The sequence below is a fragment of the Megalops cyprinoides genome, chromosome 1, assembly GCF_013368585.1.
Source record: "Megalops cyprinoides isolate fMegCyp1 chromosome 1, fMegCyp1.pri, whole genome shotgun sequence".
Lineage (NCBI taxonomy): Eukaryota > Metazoa > Chordata > Actinopteri > Elopiformes > Megalopidae > Megalops > Megalops cyprinoides.
Genome location: NC_050583.1, coordinates 52767039 through 52788881, shown reverse-complemented (window position 1 = coordinate 52788881; position 21843 = coordinate 52767039). Strand labels below are relative to the sequence as shown.

General features: G+C 43.5%; 2 protein-coding genes across 2 annotated transcripts; both read right to left on the bottom strand.

Annotated features, from left to right (window-relative positions):
• Positions 1-2688: 2688 nt before the first annotated feature.
• LOC118793450 lies at positions 2689-12438 on the bottom strand. The gene is made up of 7 exons (XM_036551636.1): positions 12179-12438; positions 10752-10904; positions 9997-10166; positions 9393-9567; positions 7146-7209; positions 6582-6681; positions 2689-2892 (listed from the first exon to the last, which is right to left on the bottom strand). Exons 1-7 carry the CDS (start codon positions 12360-12362, stop codon positions 2854-2856), a joined length of 885 nt encoding a protein of 294 aa, XP_036407529.1. The 5' UTR covers positions 12363-12438; the 3' UTR covers positions 2689-2853.
• Positions 12439-12508: 70 nt separating this feature from the next.
• LOC118791203 lies at positions 12509-21319 on the bottom strand. Its single transcript, XM_036548529.1, has 5 exons — positions 20681-21319; positions 19279-19351; positions 14441-14535; positions 12610-13253; positions 12509-12515 (listed from the first exon to the last, which is right to left on the bottom strand). Exons 1-5 carry the CDS (start codon positions 21317-21319, stop codon positions 12509-12511), a joined length of 1458 nt encoding a protein of 485 aa, XP_036404422.1.
• Positions 21320-21843: the final 524 nt, after the last annotated feature.

Below are 21843 nucleotides of genomic sequence, written 5' to 3'. Positions count from 1 at the left end.
CCAACTCAATAGAGTGAAATGAAAGGAAACCATGCACAATGAAGGCAATAAAGGTGCCCATAGCAAACATGAAGAAGTGTTAGATCTGCTCCATCTGATTTCTGCCGCTGCCGAGTTCATCACAAACAAATGAAAGAAAGCACATCATATAACGATTTGAGCCTTGGTTTAGTGAAGCTGAGCGCTGATAAATTATGAATGACAGAAGCACGTTTATTATGAAAATTGTAGCAGAATCTGCTTTTTTTTTAAGTGTGTGGTTGAAAGTCTGTTTCACTCACAATGAAACTGAACAGGGCTAGGGGAGCTTGTGGGGATAAAGCTCACATGCAGTCAGAGAGAGCCTGCATGCCCATATTATTCGGAGCGGCTTGGCTGGAGGGTCACTTTAATCCTTCTCCCTGAGAGTTGTAGGGATGGCAAGTACCATTCATTCATTCATTCATTTGCTCTGGATAAGAGAGTCAGCTAAATACAGGAGTGAGCCACAAATTTAGTAAGGATGAATGTCAGTTAAACGTGATAATAGTTGAAAGTTCCCACTGACCTGCCCAGATAGTGACTGCAGACCATTACATTACATTATTGGTATTTAAAAGACACTCTTATCCAGAGAAACTTACATTACAATTTTTTCACATTATCCATTATACAGCTGAATATTTACTGAGTACGGTACAGCAACAGTGCCCAAGGAATCAAACCAGCAACCTTTTGGTTAGGAGCTCTCCTTACCACTATGCTGCAGTGCAGGGCTGACCTTGGCCAAACAGAGGAGGCTGTCCTGTCAATGACCAAATGGCTGGTGTTTGACTTGGATGCATTCTTTAACACAGAGTTTAATTGGTGCTTGCTACAGTTGTTATCAAATCTTGGCTCATTCTTCAAACTCACCTCCTTAAGAGTAATTTCATATTATGACACGCTTCATTTGTAGATTACATTTCCCACAGTTATTATATGTTTCATATAAATTCAATAGCTGTCCTTTACTCCCAGGCCAATGTTCAAGCATCCCACACAAAAAGGTCAACATCTGAAAAATATCTGAGAAGATTTTATTGCAGATAATTGAATTTGTAGACCAGAGTTCTGTGTTTTGTGGACCAACCCGTTAAATCAGAGATTTTCATAGCTCTGAGTTCTGGCACTCATTGTTGGTTAATTTCATAGGTGGAGCACATGTGAATTTCATCTAGAGACACATTTTTACTTTGAGTGAATAAAAGCATAATCTTACGTAATCAGTCCATTATGATTAGCCCATTTAATTTTGAAAACCTGTGGCTGACTTTTCATAAGAGAAATAATACAGTAGAGTTACATCTCTCCAAATGCTGAAGTCTGATTTAGCATCAGCAGAAATGTGTGAGCATTCCCAGAGCTCCAATGAAGAAGTCTGATGTGTTTTGTTGGTAATTCTGCTAAAACAGCAAGACATCAAGGTCTGTTTTTACTGGGTCACACAGCCCATGTTTACAGGGAATATTTCCTCCTTGAGAAGCTTGTCTGAAATTGCAACACCACCCCATAGATCATCCCTGGCAGTTTCTCTGACAAAGACCTTTTTCAGTGTTTCAGTCTCCTGAGTTCTATTAACTGGGAATTCTAGCTCCCGACAGGCACATTACCGAAACCCCCGGCTGAATTTCAACAGTGAATGATAGGGTGCTCTTCTTTGCTTGACAACTAATTTGCTTATCAATTTCTCTTTGAAACAAACCAGTAAAGCCCATTTGTAACTCGGCTACAGAATATTTGTAACCAATTTATTGAGATAGCAGTTTCTTGTCTTCCCTGTAACTGTCACAAGAGGGCAATAGAGAGTAGGAAAAAAAAGTTTCTACCTGTAAACTGAGCAGTTCTGTTGGCCAAATCTAAATTTGAATTCTGAGCACAACGTTTCAAAGTGGCATATATTTACTTTAGAGGAGGCAGTTCTAATGAACAGACTTTTGCAGACATTGTTATTTAGACTTTAGAAGCATTTAGAACATTGAGAGGATTAAATATATTAACATTGGCAAAGAAAATTAAAAAGTTAGACAGATGCAGAATAGGCACCATTATTTTGGTGCCCGGCATCACCACACATCATTTCACTTCAGCCAGACAGTTGAAGAGCTAGTCTTCTCCCAATCATTTGTTCCAGCAGGTGTTCATTTGACTTAATGTCCAGGCTCAGGTATTGATCCGGTTCAGTCCTGAAAGGCAAGCTTGCATTTCCCAGCCTTTACGACAGCTGCAGCTGAGGTGGCACCAACAATGTGAAATTCTATTCAGGTACATTCTTTATAAACACGAAGAATAACTTGCAACTATTATTATTATCTGGTTTCTTTTCTGAGGTTTTCTTTTTTTTCCTGGTATGGCTTAATTTACTCAAAGGCACTTTTTGCAGTTTTACACATATGCCAAATCAGTCCACAAGGTGACAGTAAGCAGGAGGAAATATGCAACAATAAATATGTAATAAGCATATAATTAAGCAATAATATCCAGATTATAGTTCAACAATAATAAAAGGTTTATGCATACCAGCAGCTCTGTTAAAATGTGTACATTTTCCAATTTTTGAAGATATTCTTTCATGAGGTTACACATAGTTCCTTCTGTAAACATCATGATCGTATATGTCCTAAGCAATAGCATATGGCTTAACTGTATTAAACCTTATTTTGTGTCATAAAAAGCAATGTGGCCCAGTCATAAATTGTTTCTTCCACCTACATTTACTAAGGTATTATTACATTTCCTGCAATCACACATTTGACTTAGGTGTGGGTTGACCCAGGCACAGGTATTGTAAAGCTGCAGATGAAAGGCATGTGGCAGTCTGCCTTCGGATCTCCCTCACTTGCACTTCCTCTGAAGAATCTGATCCAGTAGTTTCTGCCAGAAAAAAATACAATCTAACGTATCTGTGAGCTTGAACCCAGGCTACGTGCTAGGGGCATTGTGACATGCGTTCTGATGTCACCCATTCTGTGAAGCAGGCCAGGCTCCTCCCTGTCACGCACTCCCACCCATGGTCCAGCCTGTCTGCTGCGTTCCCTTTTTTCTCAGTCTCACATTCTCCCCAGCCCGCTTTCAGTCATATTCCCGCCTCCGCTGCGAAGGCTTAACCTCGTGTCCAAACGTCCACCCCCATAGTGAAGTGTCAGTCCCCCCTGCCCGGTCCACCTGTCCTCCGGTTAGCCTCCGGTATCAGTGCCAGAGCGCCAGTCTGACACCCGGCCCTTCCTCCCCCCGCCACCCAATCCTCCCCCGCCTCCCTTGCTTATCACAGGCCTCGGCTGCAGCAGCATGGCATAGTCTGCCTTGTGCAGAAGCTGCCGGTCGACTCCACGCTCCTCCCTCACAGGGCGCTGCTGTGCCCACGCTGCCATGCCCACGCTGCCATGCCAGCAAAGAGCCTTCTGTTAGCCCTGCGAGCACTGGCCTCACACACACACACACACACACACACACACACACACTCAGCACCGAGGACAAAGAGGCTGTTCACAGCTTGGCTGCGTTGCCCTTGGAGAGCTGGAGCCCCTTCGCAAACACTGAGAGTCTGTTCTCAGTTGAAGCCAGAGGGTGCCATATCGACGAGTGTGCAAGAGAGGCTACATGAAAAAATAAAAGGAGAATGCGAAAAATTGTATTGATCTTTTGAAAATTACACGCATCAACATGTGCGGAACACAGAAAAATAATCCATTGGCAGGTATTCTCAGCATGCGGTTCAGCAGCCCTGGGGAGGACTAATTAGCGGCCAGTCTCCAGTGTAGAAGATTACACGGATCGTGCAAAAATCGATGAGATCTATTTTTGAATGTCACGTTGGGTCTCCGCCACCCACAAGTTTCCCGGGGCTGTCAAAGGCACTCTGAAGTGACTGCAATACATATCACAGGGTGGCTGGCTATGGCTGGGCCAAGTGGAAGAACCCAGTCATAGCCAGACAGTCGGATAGTGCCAGGTCCCTGCGGTGCTTCCAAGCATCTGAGACCTACTTCTCAGTAAATGCAGTCAGCGGATTGCCCCTTGGCTTTGTCTGTGCAGCACAAAAAACGGTTAAAAAGATAAAATGGTGATAAAAATGTTACATTAAAATTTTTTACGTGCATTAAAGGAATAAACAAAGTAATAAGTGAAAGCACCAAGCAGAAACAGGAACCGTTTCATAATTACATTTAATTTACTGGTTGTCTTGCCCTCTTGCACCCTCTAGTGAATGCATCCTGTTACTGCGAGTTAAACTGACTGAGTGAATGAGGGACAGTGTCATTGGGGCCAAAGACAAATCTACAGTAAAATGCCAGAGCAATAGCTTGAGGAGGCTTGCATTGTAACAGATCCATTTTCTGGTTCTCTGCACCTGATACACCATGTGTCTGTCAGTGACACGGTGTGCAGTCCCGTGTGTGGGCAGCGGCCGGCTGTTTTTGGACAAGCTGACAGCGCGAGTGCGTTCTCTGAGGATCGGTTGTGTCTGCCACGGTACCCGTGTCACTGCAGGTGTCTGCGGCGCCGCCAGACAAAGCGCTGTGACAGTATGTTGCCTAAAAATTCCTATTGCCGCTGAGGCCTCTGTGCTCTCGCTCTGTGCTCTCAAAAAAACACATCAGCTGCAGTCTGTTCCAGTCAAGGCAATGGAGACGGGGCCTGAGTCTCTTCGTACATGTAAAGAAATGAGCACAGGAGAGCTAGCCTCCTGCCCACCAGCTCAGTTCAGCTGGATGAGGTAAAAACAAACCAAATAAAGGAAAATACCTTTTAGAAATGGTGTGACTGGATTTGTACAAATTTGTGCCACCATAGGGGATGTAAAGAAGCCAAACAGTGACCTCTGCTGGATTAAGCATAACTGTGCAGTGTCAGACGAGCCTGCAGCAGGTGCTTGTGCCAGCTTCAGCTAGCCTATTTGTTTTCCTTTTCACAAGCAAATGCAAATTGCCTTCACAAAAGTGTTATACATTTTCCTTCTTTTTAGTCCTCACATCCCTTTCCATCCATGCATTTAAGCAGATTCATTTTTGTCCTTTTAGCCTTTTTTTGTGGTTGAAATTATGCAAATATAAAAAGACAGGAATCCTCAAGTGCAGTAATTCTGGTCAAGATCAGAATGTCACACACCAATGCTAAAAAAAACTTAGATCTGAAACATCACCAAAGTGTCCAAGGGGTACCTTCAGAAAGCTTAATGTTGTCTGGTAAAAGATAACGATTCTGTACATTGCCTGTCTGAGGTGCTAAAATGCTTCATAGAAAACAATTTACACCTCCGAACTGAAAATCACCATGTGATTCAAGCATTCCACTTAGTATCATTCCAAATCATATAGAAGGTTTGGTAGCCTTTGCACTCCCCAGATTTCAATTAATGTGAAATGCCTCCAGGCACAACGTGGACAGGTGTATGACATTTATTCTATTGTTGAACAAACAGCCTTTATATCGGTGACATTTAGATCACTGCAATATTTATGCCCTTTTCCAAGTTTAACTGAGATTTTAGGACCAAGGGTTAACTATTACACGCACTCTGCTCTCACGTTATAGACACAGACATGACAAAGTTAAATGGCTCTTATGATGATATAAATAAACTATGCACTTAGAACAATAGACGTTTAATGTGTGTCAGAAATGTCTGATGCTCAAACTTTAACTGTTATAGTGAAAAGAACATTTTAGCAAACAGAGAAGGGAAGGGGATAGCTGTACTAGGGAACTGATAAATTAGCACACCATTTGAGTTTTTAACTGTTCTCTGTCTCTTTTTTTAACAGTGTGCAAGGGGTGAAGGGTGTGCTATTTCTATAATTGCACTGCCTCTAATATTACAGTGGTTGCAGCACTGGATTCTGGACTTGGGGGTTGGGCACTGATGTGTTGATAAAGGCCATTACTGCAGTCTGAGAAAGGCAGGCAGTGACAGTGGCTCTGACAAACATCCAGCTATATTAAAATGTACGACATTGGATTTATTGGATAGCCCTTTAAAGGGTCATTCACTAAATATATGATCTAATATAAATAGTACTAACGTAACATGTGATAAGTCCTACTCGAAACCCATTTTGGAGCCTACTGAAGGATTTCAAATTTCGTTCGTTAGCTGACCAAAAAACCCCAAAATGCTACTCTGGAGCCTGCTGAAGTATGGTCCTAAACCTGCACCAGAGGCCAAAGACCCACTTCCAGACCCATAATACGATTCCAGAACCCACTGAAGAACCCCAAGTCTAATTTCCAAACCCAATCAAGAGCCAAACGTCACAGTCAAGAAACTACAGAAAAATCTAAAAAGTCCCATTGTAAAGCCAGCTGAAGAACCTAAATTCTCATTTTTGTACCAAGCAATGACCTGAAAGTCTAATTTTAAAACCATGAAGGAATCCAAATTCCCCCTCTAGAACTCACTCAAAAACCCATTCTAGAACCAACAGAAGAGCCTGAAGCCATTCTTGAGTATCTACTCCAGGTGTCTTTGTAGAACCTAACGGGGAAAGTTTGAAATTCCTCTCTACTTCCATTTCCCCTATCACACACACCTGTCTGAGCTGGGGTCTGGCAAGATGTCTTACCTTTTTAAAAAGCTCAGCCCTCAGTCTGTTAGTCTGTGTCATTGCTCTCTTCTTCTCCTCCTCTTTCTTCCTCTTGACTTCAGGCAAATTGTTGTAATTCCTGTCAGCATTTGCAATTAAGAGAAAAATCAAGTGGTTCAGTGTGCGGGGCAAAGGAATTCCCACATTTCATCAGCCTTAAAAGATGTCACACAACCTGGATCAATCAACAAGACTGGCATGAAGTTCACTGACTTTCTCAGAAACATTTGCTTCTTTTGTACATGGATTGGTAGATTTATGAGCTATTCTATCTATTCAAAAACAAACAATGTCAGTGTATAGCATATTATATGGTGTGGTCTTTTTTTCTGAGATGCACTAGAATAGGAGAAATGAAAAGACAGGGCACAAGCACAGCAGCAGCAGGCCATAACTGAGCTGAAACACTTCGTGAAGAAAGATGTTGATGATACAGTAACCTCCCTCTGTATGGGAAGATAGTGTATTGATGGAGAATTCTAAGAACAGAAAGGACAGAAAATAATTGGATTTGCCAAAACGTTAAACTGTGGCGTGGCTCACCGCTTAGATCGGAGCTGTATCTCCTTCCCTGTTGTGGCTCTTTCCCCCGCTTTGCCAAAGTTATCTATGAACACACACACACACACACACACACACAGAGTCACGACAGAGCCAAGGCCATCTTGTTATAATACTCAAGTGTACCTGTTTTTCTCTGGGCTGAAAAGACTGATTCTGATCATCACATCACACTATCAAGAACAGCACATTAAGGCTTAGACAGCATGACTGAAACCTTCTGCGTGAGGATATCTATATTTAGACGTAATTAGTCACCTCAGTAAAAGGCTTATCAAAAGTGCCTCTACAGCATGTCTTCCAAAACCCCAGCCCCAGGGCTTCAAGGTGCAAACTGGGTTTTATTCCAACCAATCTCTTAATCAGTTAAAGGAAATGAAAGCATGCCTCTAAGTGTTTTCATGAGTACTTTTGTCGGTTTTTTAAACAACTTGTCAGATTATCATTTGCTGCGGTCAACATTTTCAGCAGGAATCTATCTACTTTCAGTGACCAGGTGTCCACGCTTTTAGTATTGAAGGCTCCAGAGGGAGTCGGTCTATCTATTGGCTGACCAATCAGATTTTTTTCTTCATATTTGACTTTTCCCATGGAGCTGCCAAAGGAGGAGCACAGTATATACAGTGAATGCACTAGCTATACCTGAACTGGCCTGACTTATTGGAGAGTCCTTGATTAAATATTGTATACTGAAAAAACAAATTTTCTTTTTCCCATTTTCTTGACATTTTATGGCTGTAGACAGCCACATAATTCTGAATCACACATTTCAGACAAATGTTCAGTTAACAGCTCACTTTTCCTCGTCTTGCTAGAAATTGATGTGGGGTGAAGATCAGAAATCAGCTTTGACAGGGCAAAGCTCTGAGCGCGGGAGCCTCAGTCTTTTTACTGATATTATCATGACTGTTATTATCAATGTGATGAAACTGTGTCAAAAGAACAGACAGCTCATGTATTTCAAGGAAGAGTGGGAAGGTTTTCAATAAAAGCATGCTTCCACAAGAAAGGGTTAAATTCTTGCAGTTAATACATTGAAGCCTGGTCTAGTCTGAGACATACAGAGGACAGCTGTGGCTTACAATGACTAGTGTAATTGGGTGCACATGAAGACCCTAGGTTTGCCAGCTGCAACATCAACTGCCATATCATTCAGCAAATTGAAAGTAATCAGTATTTTTGGTAACATAACAATGCAAGACGACAAGAACTGTCAGGCATTATGAATGAAAAAGAACACAAAATATTTGCCACAAACAATTGTACTCCAGGAAAACTGTGACAGACAATTTTAGGACAATTTTAAGACAATTTTAACACACACTGCAACCTGGAATGTTTCTGATGATAATGGTGGTGATGGTGATGACAATGATGATGATGATGATGATGATGCATTCTAAAAAAAAAACAGGCTCTCACAAACTGCAAGCCGCCTCTCATTTACACACATGAGAGGATATTGTTGTGTCATCTCTTGTTTGGATTGCCAAGGTTTTTCACACAACACAGTGAGGACTTCAGTTAATTAAAAAAGGAAAATGTACGAAGAAACAAGTAAAAGTTTCACATCATTTAAGCCTAGAATTATATTTTGTGTTCAATCACTGGAAACTATGAATAATATTTTGCAGTATGTATCCTATTGTGCTTGTTTACTGTGATGAATGGCTGCAGACAACAATGTACCTAACACAAATAAAACCATCATTTTGTCACAGTCCAGCACCATGCATAAAATGCTCTAAAGCTTGCCCCTGGAAAAATATCTTTAATTAAACAAGTGCAGCTCTGCACTCTGACCAGTGGAGGGCAGTAAACCCAACAAAATCCAGGCACGATTTGAAAATGCGCTGATCAATGTTCTCATCACACCTTTCATTCGGCAAGGACGCTGCTTCATGAGTCCAAACCGATGGCTGCATGAAAGAATTAATTAACAGAAAAAAGGATACGGTGATATTATGACTGATAAGTGCCCAAGCCAGCGCTTTTGATCAGTGTTTTTTTTTTTCCTAATGCTATTAATTTCACAACTAGATATGGCATGCTTCCAACGGCGGTGAAAGGGAATGTTTTTCCCCCATTCAGACATACAGCCGCTGCATTGTGCCAGACCACGCAGAGGAGATCCCACGTGTGGCACACCGCCACCGCAGCTGCGGCGGGGACAATGGAGGCCACAGTGAGGGACGGTGCGGCGTGCGCGACACGGACGCGCTAACCTACCGCTGGCCGGATTAGGGCTGGTGAGGCGCGTCCTATTGCCGCTCCTCTGGGTGGGCTCCGGCATCGACCGGGTCGAGCACTGCTGTGCCCTTCTCTCCCGGGCCCGCTGCTCCAGTTTCTGGACCCGCCCTCGGGACCGGCGGATGAAGTCCGGCCGCAGGAGCTCCAGGGCCTCCTGGGGAAGCAGCACCGTTACCACAGAGACGCCACCCACTCACTCCCCCCCAGTAAATTTGCACCAAGGTTACCACTGTCTCTGAGGAATGGCTCTTCAGACTGGGAGAGATACTCCCACTCTGGGACACTCCTATGATAGTCAGGCTGGTGCTAAAAGCTGCATATTATAACTCATATTATCTCCAGAGCAGATCACGCTAGAAAAAGCAAAAAGGTTTACTTTTCGTCGCTGCATACACAACATTTTTTGTTGCCTCACTGATGGCCAAAATAAGAAAAAAAACAATGCTTGCTTTAAATATCAGAGCTGAAACATTTTGATCATCGATAGAACTCCCCCTTGTATCAGATTTCATACAGTTTTTCTCATGAACACAATGTATTTCTTTACAACGCCACTGACAGTAAAGGGGAAGACCACTCTTACCCTGAGAGTGAGGGGGACTGGCGTGCACTCCTGCTGGTCATAAATTGACCCGGGCCAGATGGACTCCCCGTGGACAGGGCGTGGACGTGCCTTCCTCTCAGAGCTACCGTGAGCCCGTCTGACCACACCCTCGTCAGGGGCCGGCCTCTCGTGACACCCAGTATCCTCCACTGTGCGGATGAGGATCACACAGGGCATCAGCTTTTAATAGCTGCTAATGGAGGTCCCTTTTAGCTGACTCAATAAAAAGCGGTACTCTGAGAGCACTACTTGGTGTGCTGAACATGGCCCATCTCATAGTGTTGCTCCAGAAAACCAAAGATTTCATCACAGTTAGTCACATTGAGATTTTCACCGTTTCCCTGTATCAGACTGTCATACTTTAAAGAGCTCTTTCTCCTCAGATTATAGCATGAGCCATACAGTTTTTTGTTTATACTGAAAAAGGTCAAGTTGGAAAATGGAGCTGTCCCAGACAGACTTATGGTTATTAGCATCAATAAAGGTTTATTGGCAATTGGTAGAAGTATATTTGCTTGTCAGCTGAGGAGAGCCATATCCTGTGTGCATTCTCTATGCACAAGCCCATAGCTTCCTCAGTGAACAGTGACCTTCTGCTTCAACCACACATCCCTCATATCACAACTGTATTGTTTCTTTTGTTCAGAACATTCTCAGCTAATTGTTTTTCTTTAAATAAACATTGGTGTCGAGACACATGGCTATGTCATACTAGTACAAAACCAGAAGGGTACCTGAAACATTTCCTGAGCCCTGAGGTTTCTTTGAATCCTGCTCTGAGATCAAGTTCGCCATCTTGCTGAGCCGTGCTTGGAGTTTTATGTTGGCGATCACAGAGGCGGCGTTCAGAGCCAAGATGGCTTCAGCACTTCGGCACTCTCCATGTTCTGGAATGGAGGAGGGTGTTATTAGGACCCCATGAAGCCTCACAGCTTTCTGGTTTCATCATGCAGAAGCTGACAAATAAATAAATACAGACATTACTTAAAAATTTAAACACTATTCAACACTGCGTAACAGTAGTGTAACACTATTATATGTGTGTCATCTATGGACTGATCATACAACGCACCGCACCGCGTCAAAGAAAACATCAGATGAAAAACTATTATTTACAGAGAGACATTCTGCTGTGCTCCAGCATTAATGCGGTTAAATCACATTATGTCGGTGTCGCCAGGAGATCTCTTCTGTAGTGGGAGGATAGACAACTGAATTTGTCTTGTATGTTGGTCTGATAATGTAAAAAGATGATAAATCACGTTCATCTTGAGACCATTGAGTCTGTGTGCAGTTCCTGCCAGCCAGGGAAAACCAAAGAGTCTTTACCTGTAGCACCTTCACTCCTATCGCAAACTCCACCTCTTCAACATTGGTTTGGGGGGGGTTTGGGGGGGGGGGTTGGCAATTCAATCTAAATGCAAAGTGGTTCCGCCTTAACTTTTACTAAACACTTTGAGGCAGTTTCACTTTATTGCCATGATTTGCACAGCGCAACCGTTTGCCTTCAGTTCAAGCAAACGACAAAAATAAAAAAGGCGCAAGTAACAGTGCGTGTTACGAAAAAAGCAACACCGCTTCGGGATCAGAGGTCAAAACCAGTTCGCGCTTTGATTCCGCTCAGCTTTTCAAGTCAGCTGAACGCTGAAGCGTGTTTAGCAGCTTTTTATTCCCCTGAAAGCATGACGTTGCCTCTGGGGCCAGCCAGGAATAGATTATATACATGGGCGTGATGTGTGGGAAAATGAGCTGGGCTGTTAATGAGTGAGAACAGGCCTCTCCCTCAGAGCGCTGTCATCTGACAGGGAGGTGCCGCGGATCCGTTCTGGGTTTGCGTTTCAGGAGGTACAAAGACGTAAAGGGAGGTGACATCAAGGATAAATTGATGGTGAATTATGGGAACCGCATCTGAGGATTGGGCCGTATCCCGTTTTCTGTGGTGCAAAGCAGCTCAACGTGTACTTACACCCCCTGGACAGGATGGCAGACTATTGCGGGGTTATCACTTGCTATTTGATGTTGGGGGGACTGAACCCATAACCCCATGGGTTAGCTTTTTAGGTTTGGCTTTCTATGATCGGTGCTATAGCATGGAGGTGAAAGTCAACAAGAGAACTCAAAACAGCTGCATTAGCATACTGAAATCAAACTTGTGCATTACCTTGTGTTTTACCAGCAGCTGGATTCTGGTTTGTGCAGCGAGTTGGGTGAAGATAGGGCCCCCTCTTGATCCTTAGGTCCTGTGTGGTGGAATCTGCATTTGGCTGCTTTTTCTCCTCCAGAGGCAGGCCAGCAGAGGAGGACTGTGCAATTGGATTGCAGGCAGTGTCTCTGGAACTGGCCATATGGGTTTTCTCCAGGAATCCGCAGCTTGGTTGGTTTGCGGCCGGACATGGCGACCCACACTGGCTTGGGTCAGTGAGCCGGACCACCCCAGTGAAGCTCAGCGGCCTCCTGGGCCTCTCCACCCTCCCTCTTCCCCAGTCAGGGCTCAGAGCCTGATTGGAGGAAGGGCTGCTCAGGTGTAGGGATAGGGTCGACCTGTACACCTTCCCTCTGCCCGCCTCTGATCCCAGCGCAGTGGATTTTGACCTGTCCAGGTGTGGGGCAGTGCTGGCAAACCTTGCCGGTACTTCAGGACAGGCACCAGGGGAAGAGGAGACCACAGATTCTCCACCACCCTGCAGCCAGAACTGGGAAGGGGTGTTTTCTTTGTCCCCTCCCTCAGTGTAGCTATATCTGAAGTTTGGCGGTCTTCCTCTGGTAACGGTCTCCCCTGCATAGGAGTTTTGCCCACTTTCAGCCACTTTTATCACGGAGGCCCGCCTTCTGTGCATGACTGGCTTGGAGGCTGGATTTGTTGGCGGATTATCAAGGTTTTTGGGGGTGGCGCTTCTGGACACATTGGATGGGGTCACGGCACAAAGGTCAGAGGGCACCATTGGGGATCTGGAGTTCCTCTGGGTTTGGACAGTAACAGAGGAGAAATCCGTTCTCATCTTGGTTGGCCCCTCCATGTCAGCAGGGGGCACTGTTGCATATGAACGAACAGGAGCGCTGATTGTTCTAACAAGCGGGTTCCTGCAGGGTGCCGCATGCTCCTTGCTCCTATAAACATTGGACGGAACCTCATTAAAGAGAAATGCCATTTTCCTGTCCTCTCGTTCTGTCCGCTGACACCCCTGGTCGAGTGGCAAATCACCCTCCGCCAAAGCCAAGCTGTTCCTGCCGGACGCCTGAGTCAGGGAGGACAGAGATGAAACGGCATATTGTCATTAAGCAGAGAGGATTGCTTTTCTCCCCACTTCTTTTCAGGTGCCTAACATCAACAAAGGCCATTTCTGTGAGTGCTATCTGAAAGCAGCGAGCTTTGCTGTTGACAGAGGGTAAGATTCCGACAGTCTGAACTGAGGCCTGCAGTCGTTACTATGGCAATGCTTAATCCGATGGACCTTGCTGCGATACTGTGCTGATTGACCCTGATAGTAATGTCTTTTAGCCAAATGAAAATATACATAGAGGTGTAGCGCTGCAGAAATACTGTATGCATACCACTTGGATCTGTGCAGAGATATATGTGGAAGAAATATGCAAAGCACATTTGGGTGGGTGGCAGAGTATAGTGGTGAGGAGTAGGGCTCATAACCAAAAGGTTGCTCGTTCAATTCCCGGCTGGGGCATTGCTGCTATACCCTTGACCAGTATACCTAACCTAGAATCGCCGCTGTAAATATTCAGTTGTATAAATGGATAATGTGTAAAAACTGTACCTATGTAAGTCGCTAAGTGATAACAGGCTCTTCTAAATGACAATAATGTAATGTAACATTTCCAAGCATCACACTTGGTGAATTGCAACAAATACATTTTAAAGCTTAGCCAGTCATGGTTTCTTCACTCCCATGATAGGATGAAATAGAACTAGAACTAGACTGGACTAGATAAGCTATACTTTTCCACAAAAGTAAAGACTAATTTTACTGTTGAGCTGTAACAATGAGTAGCTGTACTATAAGTCTGTGAATGACATTGTGGACGACTTCAAATTTATTATGAGTGTCTCAGCAGAAGCCCTTTCCAGAATTAAAACAGAAGGTAGCACGCTGGTGATGATGAACGCAATCCCACTCCTGCTTGAAATTGGATCACATTTTGAGGCTGTCATTTCTTCTTTCCTTATAGTGTCCTCCACTTTAACCTAGAAATGTCAGGTGATTTTCGTTGTATAAGAGACAAACAAATAATAACCAAAAACCCATACCACTTTCTTAGACAACAGAGATAGACCTAAATATGCTGTTAATGTAATGCTGCCAGACAATGAAAATGTTTTCAGAAATTCAGCTCGGTCTCCCATAGCTATGCTGAGCTTCATGAATGAAAATGCTTTTCAATGAGGGCAAATGGAAACAAACACTCCTACCTGCTTGACGTCAGGTAAGGTCTGGCCTGAGCGCATCCAGGTACTGGGATCCGTATGATTTGCCATGACAGTGTTGCTACCTATTTCCATGTCATCTGTACATAAAGCATGAGCAAATGTGTTATCACTTGCATAAGTCATTCTTTCTCCTTCCTGGTATCATTCTTACCAAACAATATATTGGTAAGAAAACATACTGAAGTTGAAATGTTATCCGTTTTTTGATCACAGCCAAAAAGGTACTGTTTTCTTGCAAGAATGTCTTTTTCCTCCCCACTTATTTTCAAACGTTTAACAGCAACAAGGACCATTTTGGTGAGAGATATCTGAAAACAGTGGCACTGTTGTGAGATTCCAGCAGTTTGATCTCAACCTGTTCTCTGTTACCATGGTGATGCATAATCTGTTGGGCAACACTTTGGCACTGTGAGGATTAACCCTAACATTGATGTCTAAAAGTCAAAAAAAGAATATGCACCCTGAAACATCACTACATAAAGGTCACAAGCACTGTACAGAAAATTAGCCTCTGTTCAGTTCATATGAAAAAGACTTGGAAATGCGCTGCAAAGTATCCTAATTATAAAGAACAGATTTTGTATAAAACGTAGTTTTTGTAGAACATGTATATAAAATGAGCATGACATAACACGTGATAGGGGAGAAATTGACAAAACAGAGAGAGATACATATAAACAGAGAGGCGCAGACAGACAGATACGCTAAAATGCATTCATACACATTCAAAAGGCTGTGAATTACCACAGGTAAAAAATCACTGAGTCGAAGCATTTGATTGAAACAATATATACTCATTACACCTTCCATAACAGAAGTGCTGCCCTACAATGCAACAGACTACTGTGTAATCACCAGTGTCAGACATCATGTCCCCCAGGGGTATCTGTCGAAAAACTAAAACCCGAAGCCAACCGCCTCCTGTGCGGAAATTCGCCCGACAGATGTCCCCCGGACCAGACTGGCCGTCCCACTTACAGCACGGGGCACCCAATGTACCCTCGCATCTGTTCCGCCTAATTAAGTATTCATGAGCATCACCTTGTCCTCATATTTCCTTTTCGAGAGCAGTGTCCTCACTCACTCATTCATCTTATTTATTCAAAATGGTGAACCTTTATAAGATGCGATGACAGACTGTGTATCAAGCAGAGCGATGTAAATCACTTTGTACCGCTTGATCTGAATGCGTGCTCGCCACTTTGTGTTGTAGATACATCCGTCACCAAATCCAAATCTGCCGATTAGAAGAGCTTTCCAGGTTCTGGTTCAGTGGGTTTAGACATTTGTCTGCTTGGCGAGGTTAAAGAGAACTGTGAAATTCGGTGAATTTCTGCAATTTTCATCATCCAAACACATCCTTCGGTAGAGCCTCTACAGGAATGCCAGGAGCGAAGTACAGACAAGCGAAGGAACACAAGAAGTAGTCACATATCAATTTTCTCAGGGACATGTCTTTAATACGGCCGTGGCAATTAGCTTCTCATCACGCAACGTATTGGAGAAAAATGTGGTCACTGCAGACCGAGGCTGTGCAAAATATATTCATACTATGAAACCAAACACTTCCCCCTTGCCAAAGTTTTTTGTGTCAATTATTTCCTCATTAACGGCATCCTGCTTATTGTTTGTTAATTACATTTTTATGTCCTGGGAGAAAGTAAAAGCGTCCGCCGGAACAGAACGCAGTCAAATCCACGGCGTTGGGTGCCAAAGTCAGCTGCCATCTGGCGCCGGGGCAGAGAGAGACAACCATACGCGGGCGTTAACAGCCTGTTTTCTGCTGAAAACATTTCATATTCATAAATACCAATGTCCTCTGCTTTCCAATCACCCGCTGTCCCTGGCTTGAAGTGCGTGACACTGTAACAAGGACTGAAATTTTACGATATTTTGGAGCTATTAAATGATGCTAGAGACCTGGATGTGCGAAGTGGTCATAACAGTAACACAGCCTGCTGAAAGTATTCAGGGGGTCTTTGAATGAACTGACTCTTTTGCGTATACAATAAGGTTATTATATTGAGCCCAGATAAATGGCCTCATCGCCTAATACTAACCTGCAAAACCACCTTTCCCGTAAGCACCCTTTCTCGAGTTTAAATTTACATAAGGTAAGAAAGAATATTTTCATGGCAGTTGTAAGCAAATCATCTAAATGCCTATTTCTAGAGGCAACGCATTGCATATTTGGTTAATAATATTAGAAACGACAAGAAAGGATGCATTTCACCAAGTACGTTTTGTTTAATTTATAAATGAGTAAAGTAACTTGTGTCACGGTACATAGCTGCAAACCAGTTCACTGTGTAACCTAAGAATAATACGGGAAACAGGCCGCGGATCCTTCACACATCATGGCGGCTGTCTGCAAGGTGTCCTCGCTCAATTAAATTCAGAATAAAGCTGTTGCTTTTCAAACACATTATAGTAAAATTCCAGTAGACTGTCATTGCAACGAGGTAACCTTTCAAAAAAAAATTCTGCTCACATTGTCAAGACTGCTGTTAAAAAAAAAATCCGTTTCAGATCCTGTCATTATTTACAGAACAAAATATAAACCATCGTTTCACTTTATACGTGTTCAGGTTTCCCTCGCTCTTTGATCCAGCACTGCCAGTTGTGTCTATTACCATGCCTGCTGATGCATTGAGTAAGGCCTTCTGCAATAAATATATTTCTCCCCGAACTTCCCAGCCAATGTCTAAAATTGCATTAAACAGATCCAGTTTCTGTGCAGCCGGATGCCATTTCAAAGTCAGGAAGACATCAAATCTCCAGTCTGAGGGTAGGAAGAGCGATATTACATCATCAGATGAACCATAGCACCATGTCTACTTCTCTCTTACCACAGCATGTCTCTGTTTCCCTCAGAGTCAGTCCCTGCAACTCTTCTGTGGTCTCTCCTGCCATGTGAAATTTATTTGTTATGATCTAGAAGGAAAAGTCATTTTAATTGTATTCTCTGTAACCCCAGAGCTATTTTTGGCCCCTTTTTTTAAACCTAGAAGTAGTTTGGCCTCTTTTTATTTTTTTTTTTCCTCAGCACTTATAAAGTATCCAATTGTAGCATGCCCCTGCTCCAAGCTCTGCCGCATGACAGAATTTTCAGTGTGAATTTTGCACTTGACTTATGATTGACTGATGGATGCAATTACTAGTTTGCGAAAACTTTTAGCCCAAAATAAGCCCAAAGCATGAAGACCATGAAAAAAACAGTATCTCAGCACTTATAGCACAGCCTTTTTGAAATAAGCAAAGCAACTGAGAGAACATACAACAAAACAGAAACAACACAGACTGCCAATTGTCAGGTCATTTCAGAAGTTACATCATATATATATATATATATATATATATATATATATATATATATATATATATATATATATATATATAAATGTGTGTGTGTTTGTATATGTGTGTGTGTGTATGTGTGTGTCTGCGCTGTATTTTCAAACAACATGAAAATGCATTTAACAGTTCTTGCATGAGTTGCATGCTTAATTTTAACTTTGTTTGACAGGCAGTTCAATTCAAACTCCTCATGGAAAAGAGCGTGTGAAGCTAGAAATGATTTCAACGGAATAGAAGAAGATAGCACTCTCTTCTTTGATTTTTTTTTTATTTTTTGTTTCCTCTAAAGCATCCCTGGGAATTGGACAAACAGCTGCAGCATCTGGTGAAAACAGCATTGAATTTGTTTAACAATCCCTTGCTGCCGCGGATCTCCAGATTGCCATCGTTTGTGCGTGCAGTCAAAGCCTCGGCCCGATAATTAATATGTAAACAAGGGAGGAGTGGGGAGAGCTCCAGCTAGCAGCGCTGTGGGAAGGCCTGGAGAGAGGAATCGCTCTCAGAGCTGGACCCGATGGGGTTTTGTGCGTACATCGCACCATGCTTTTTATATCTTGTGCGTTGCTCTTCTGTCTCCGATACACTGACGGTCTCTCTCTTTCTCTGTCTGTGTCTTTCATTTCCACTCTCTCTGTTATTGTTTTTCCTCTCTCTGTCTCCCTCTCTCTATTTTTCTCTCTTTCGTTCTCTCTGTTAGTATTAGTGTGCCAGCCTCTGTCTTTCATTCTCTCTCTGTGTTTCTCTCTCTCTCTATCTTTCTCTCTCTCGTTCTCTCTAGTTTTAGTTTGTCTGCCTCTCTGTCTTTCTTTCTCTCTCTCTCTCTCTCTCTCTCTCACACATTCTGCCTCTCTATCTCTCTTTCTCTATCTGTCTCTCTTGCCCCCCTATATCTCTCCCTCTCTCTCCCTCATCTGGCAGTATACCCTCCCTCCCTGCTCTAAAACAGACAAACAGGGTCTATGTGGAATTCACTTTGTTTTAGGGGCCTTATTGTGATTCCGTCAATGGGGCCATTCAGGCAGGCAGTGCCTGCCCGGTGATGGGAGCACTGCAACAGGGGGGCTACCCCCCCCGAGAGAGAGGGAACGGGAGCACACACCTAAAATAAACCCGTCTCCCTTTAATGGGACCGGGCTGCACTCTGATGGCACAGAGGTATTAGTGATGACAATGCAACACCATTAAGGAAAAAAAAATGCAGGCCAATATCATAATGTTTTATCATTCGTTCATCACCCATCTCTGATCAGAGCACGGAACAGTGCTTCGCAGTGTTCAGATGTTGACAAAAGGAAACATTCAATGCAGGCATTAGCTGGCCTTACAGTGATGTCTTCAGTTCACATGGCGTGAGCAATACATGGCAATGACAATTCTTTAATTGGTTTCGGAAATAGACATTTCTATGAACACTCTTTTTTTTCATAACAAATAAGTATATTGTGCATATTGAAAGCACCTACCTGTATATCCAAACCCATTATTGTTTAGATAATTCGGGGTGATAACAGTATTGATGTAAGGGTCATATTGATCCTGAAAGAGAACAACAGCAACAAAACATGATATTTTCATATTATACTGCACAATAGAACAGCACAGAACATGAGTGCAGACTCATGACAGCTATTTTACTGTATACTACATTTATGTACTCTCACTGTGCAAAATGCGACCATTTTCTCTTTTCTGTTGTTGTAGCTACCATGGCACACTCATCAATTGTAAACCTGATAGAAACAGATTATCTTCCTGCAGAGAGGGCTGTAGTGAAACTGCACAGCCAAAATGCCAACCGTTTGCAGGGGCTCTAAGAGTTGACAAATAGCTTTCTGCCCCTGTAGTGCCTTGTCTCCTGGAGGGAAGTGCATACTATTCCCATAGAACATTTTGGCACAGCTACAGAGAAGCCACCAAGATGGTTACAAGTCTATCTGGCACTGCAGAGCTCTCTCAAGCATTAACAGTACAATCTGATTGGCCGGAGGGACTCTGGCCAACCAGATTGGACTATTGATGGCAGTGGGCATATTTTTCCAGGACTTTATGTTGGAGGACTTTCCAAACTAACTGAGACACACAGAGGTGTCTCTCTCAAAACAGTGCTGTGTACTCCTGAACAAAGACCCCAATGAGCGGAGATGGACATTGCATCACACAGACACATCCTTTGCATAATGTGCGGAGGGTCTGTGTTATGCAGTCCAAAGCATGGATTGTCTGGTACGGATATGAGCGGTTTGGCAACATGGTGTCAACCAGGGTTTCACAGGTTGCCTGTGAGCAAATAACAAGCACCTCTTCTGTGATTCATACTGTGAATAATCATAACCTGGAGAGAAAACGGCTTCGTGTTTATTTGTCAAACTCCACACACATGTGCTATTGAGGTGTTTTTTGTGTTGCTCGAAAGCAAAGCAAATCTCTGTAGGACAGGTGATTAAAAGGCCCGTTGTTTTGCTTAGTCATCATGTTCAGTGTTTACCAATAACATTATTAAGCCATATTTGGAATACCGTGACTCATTTTGTAAATATGACTGGAAATATTTACATCTCTGCAGGTTTCAGTAATAAATAATGAAAACCTACTGAAAGAAAAAAAGATGAGTCAGAAAAAATATTGTGGGAATGAGTCATACTTTTATCGGGGTAGCATTTCTTTATCCATCACAGTGATATTGACACTTTTAAGCAACTGAAATTGTTCCATTACAAAAGTATACTCAAGCATGCAATTGTGTTGACTGGGAAGGCAAACATGCTGGTATTCATGGAGGAAATGTCTTGCTGTGACTAACACCCTTTAAAAAATCACTTTTCTTAAACACAACATCTGAATTCCACACAGCGTCAGGTGTCTCACCTGGTGGGGTGAATCCTCTGGTCTGGAGGCATGGCAGGTGATGTCACACACCACTGCCTGTCTCTGGATCGGCAGCCAGCCATTCTTAATGGGAGCCAGCGTGGAGAATCTCACCTGCTCAGACCTGGGGGCGCACCTGAAGTGGGCCGTCTCCCACTGGCCTGAGGGATCCGGCATTCGGTACCGAACGGGTGTGAAGAACTCCTCCTCGCTGCTCGGAGGGGTCTCGTACCAGCTGGCGGTCCTCTGTGAGGTCGAGTCCTGGACGTAGGGTGGGGGGACGACTGGATATCGCCGGTAGGTCTCAGTGCGCGAAGGGGTCGAGTTGATGGCCCCTCTTTGCAGTGTGGGCATAGATACCGTCCTGTCTGAGAGAGGTGGCACCTTGCCGCAGACGGGGGCACCTAAAGGGCGACTCTGCGCCCTCTCCAGCTGCCGCAGCCACCCCTCCACCCCGACACCCATGATGCAGCTCTGGGGTCTGGGGGCGCAAGGCAACACCTCCACCTCGGCCGCCAGTTGCTCCCAGTAGCCCTCGTCCCCTGATCGTCTCCATCCCGGGGTTCTACTGGCTGATCTTCTGCCCGGTCTTCTGTAGGACTCGGGTAACTGTCGCCAGCTCTCTGATTTCACCTCCATAACAGTCTCTCATTGAAGTTAATCCCCCAGAGGGATTTCCTGTGGTTGCTTGACCTCACCAAAGACTGGCTTCTCAGGACCTGTTCCCAAAGCACTGGCAGTCAGTATGTCTCTCAACATCATGGTGACACTTGTTTGGATATGAAAAGAAGACAAACTGTACACTTCTGTGAAAATACATATTTTACCAATATGCATTTCATGCTTTAAGTCATGTACTATTCAGATTCTCTCATTATTTATACAAAGGTCCCATTTTGTCTTTTTAATTTTTAATAAATGTATTCAATTTCTCATATTTGCAAACACAATCCAAACACTCAAAGAGTAATAATGACAGGAAATGACAGTTATTTACCAAATGGTCCAGTTGTGTATTTTCCAGAAGATCTTCTTGTTTGATTATCCAAAGTTCCAGCTGTCCAAAGAAAAAGAGAAAAGAAAGGAGGTAAAGAAGAAGTCAGAAACAAGAAATATGTTTGTATGGAGGCCAAGCCAAAATCAAATGGTCCAGATTTCAGCCC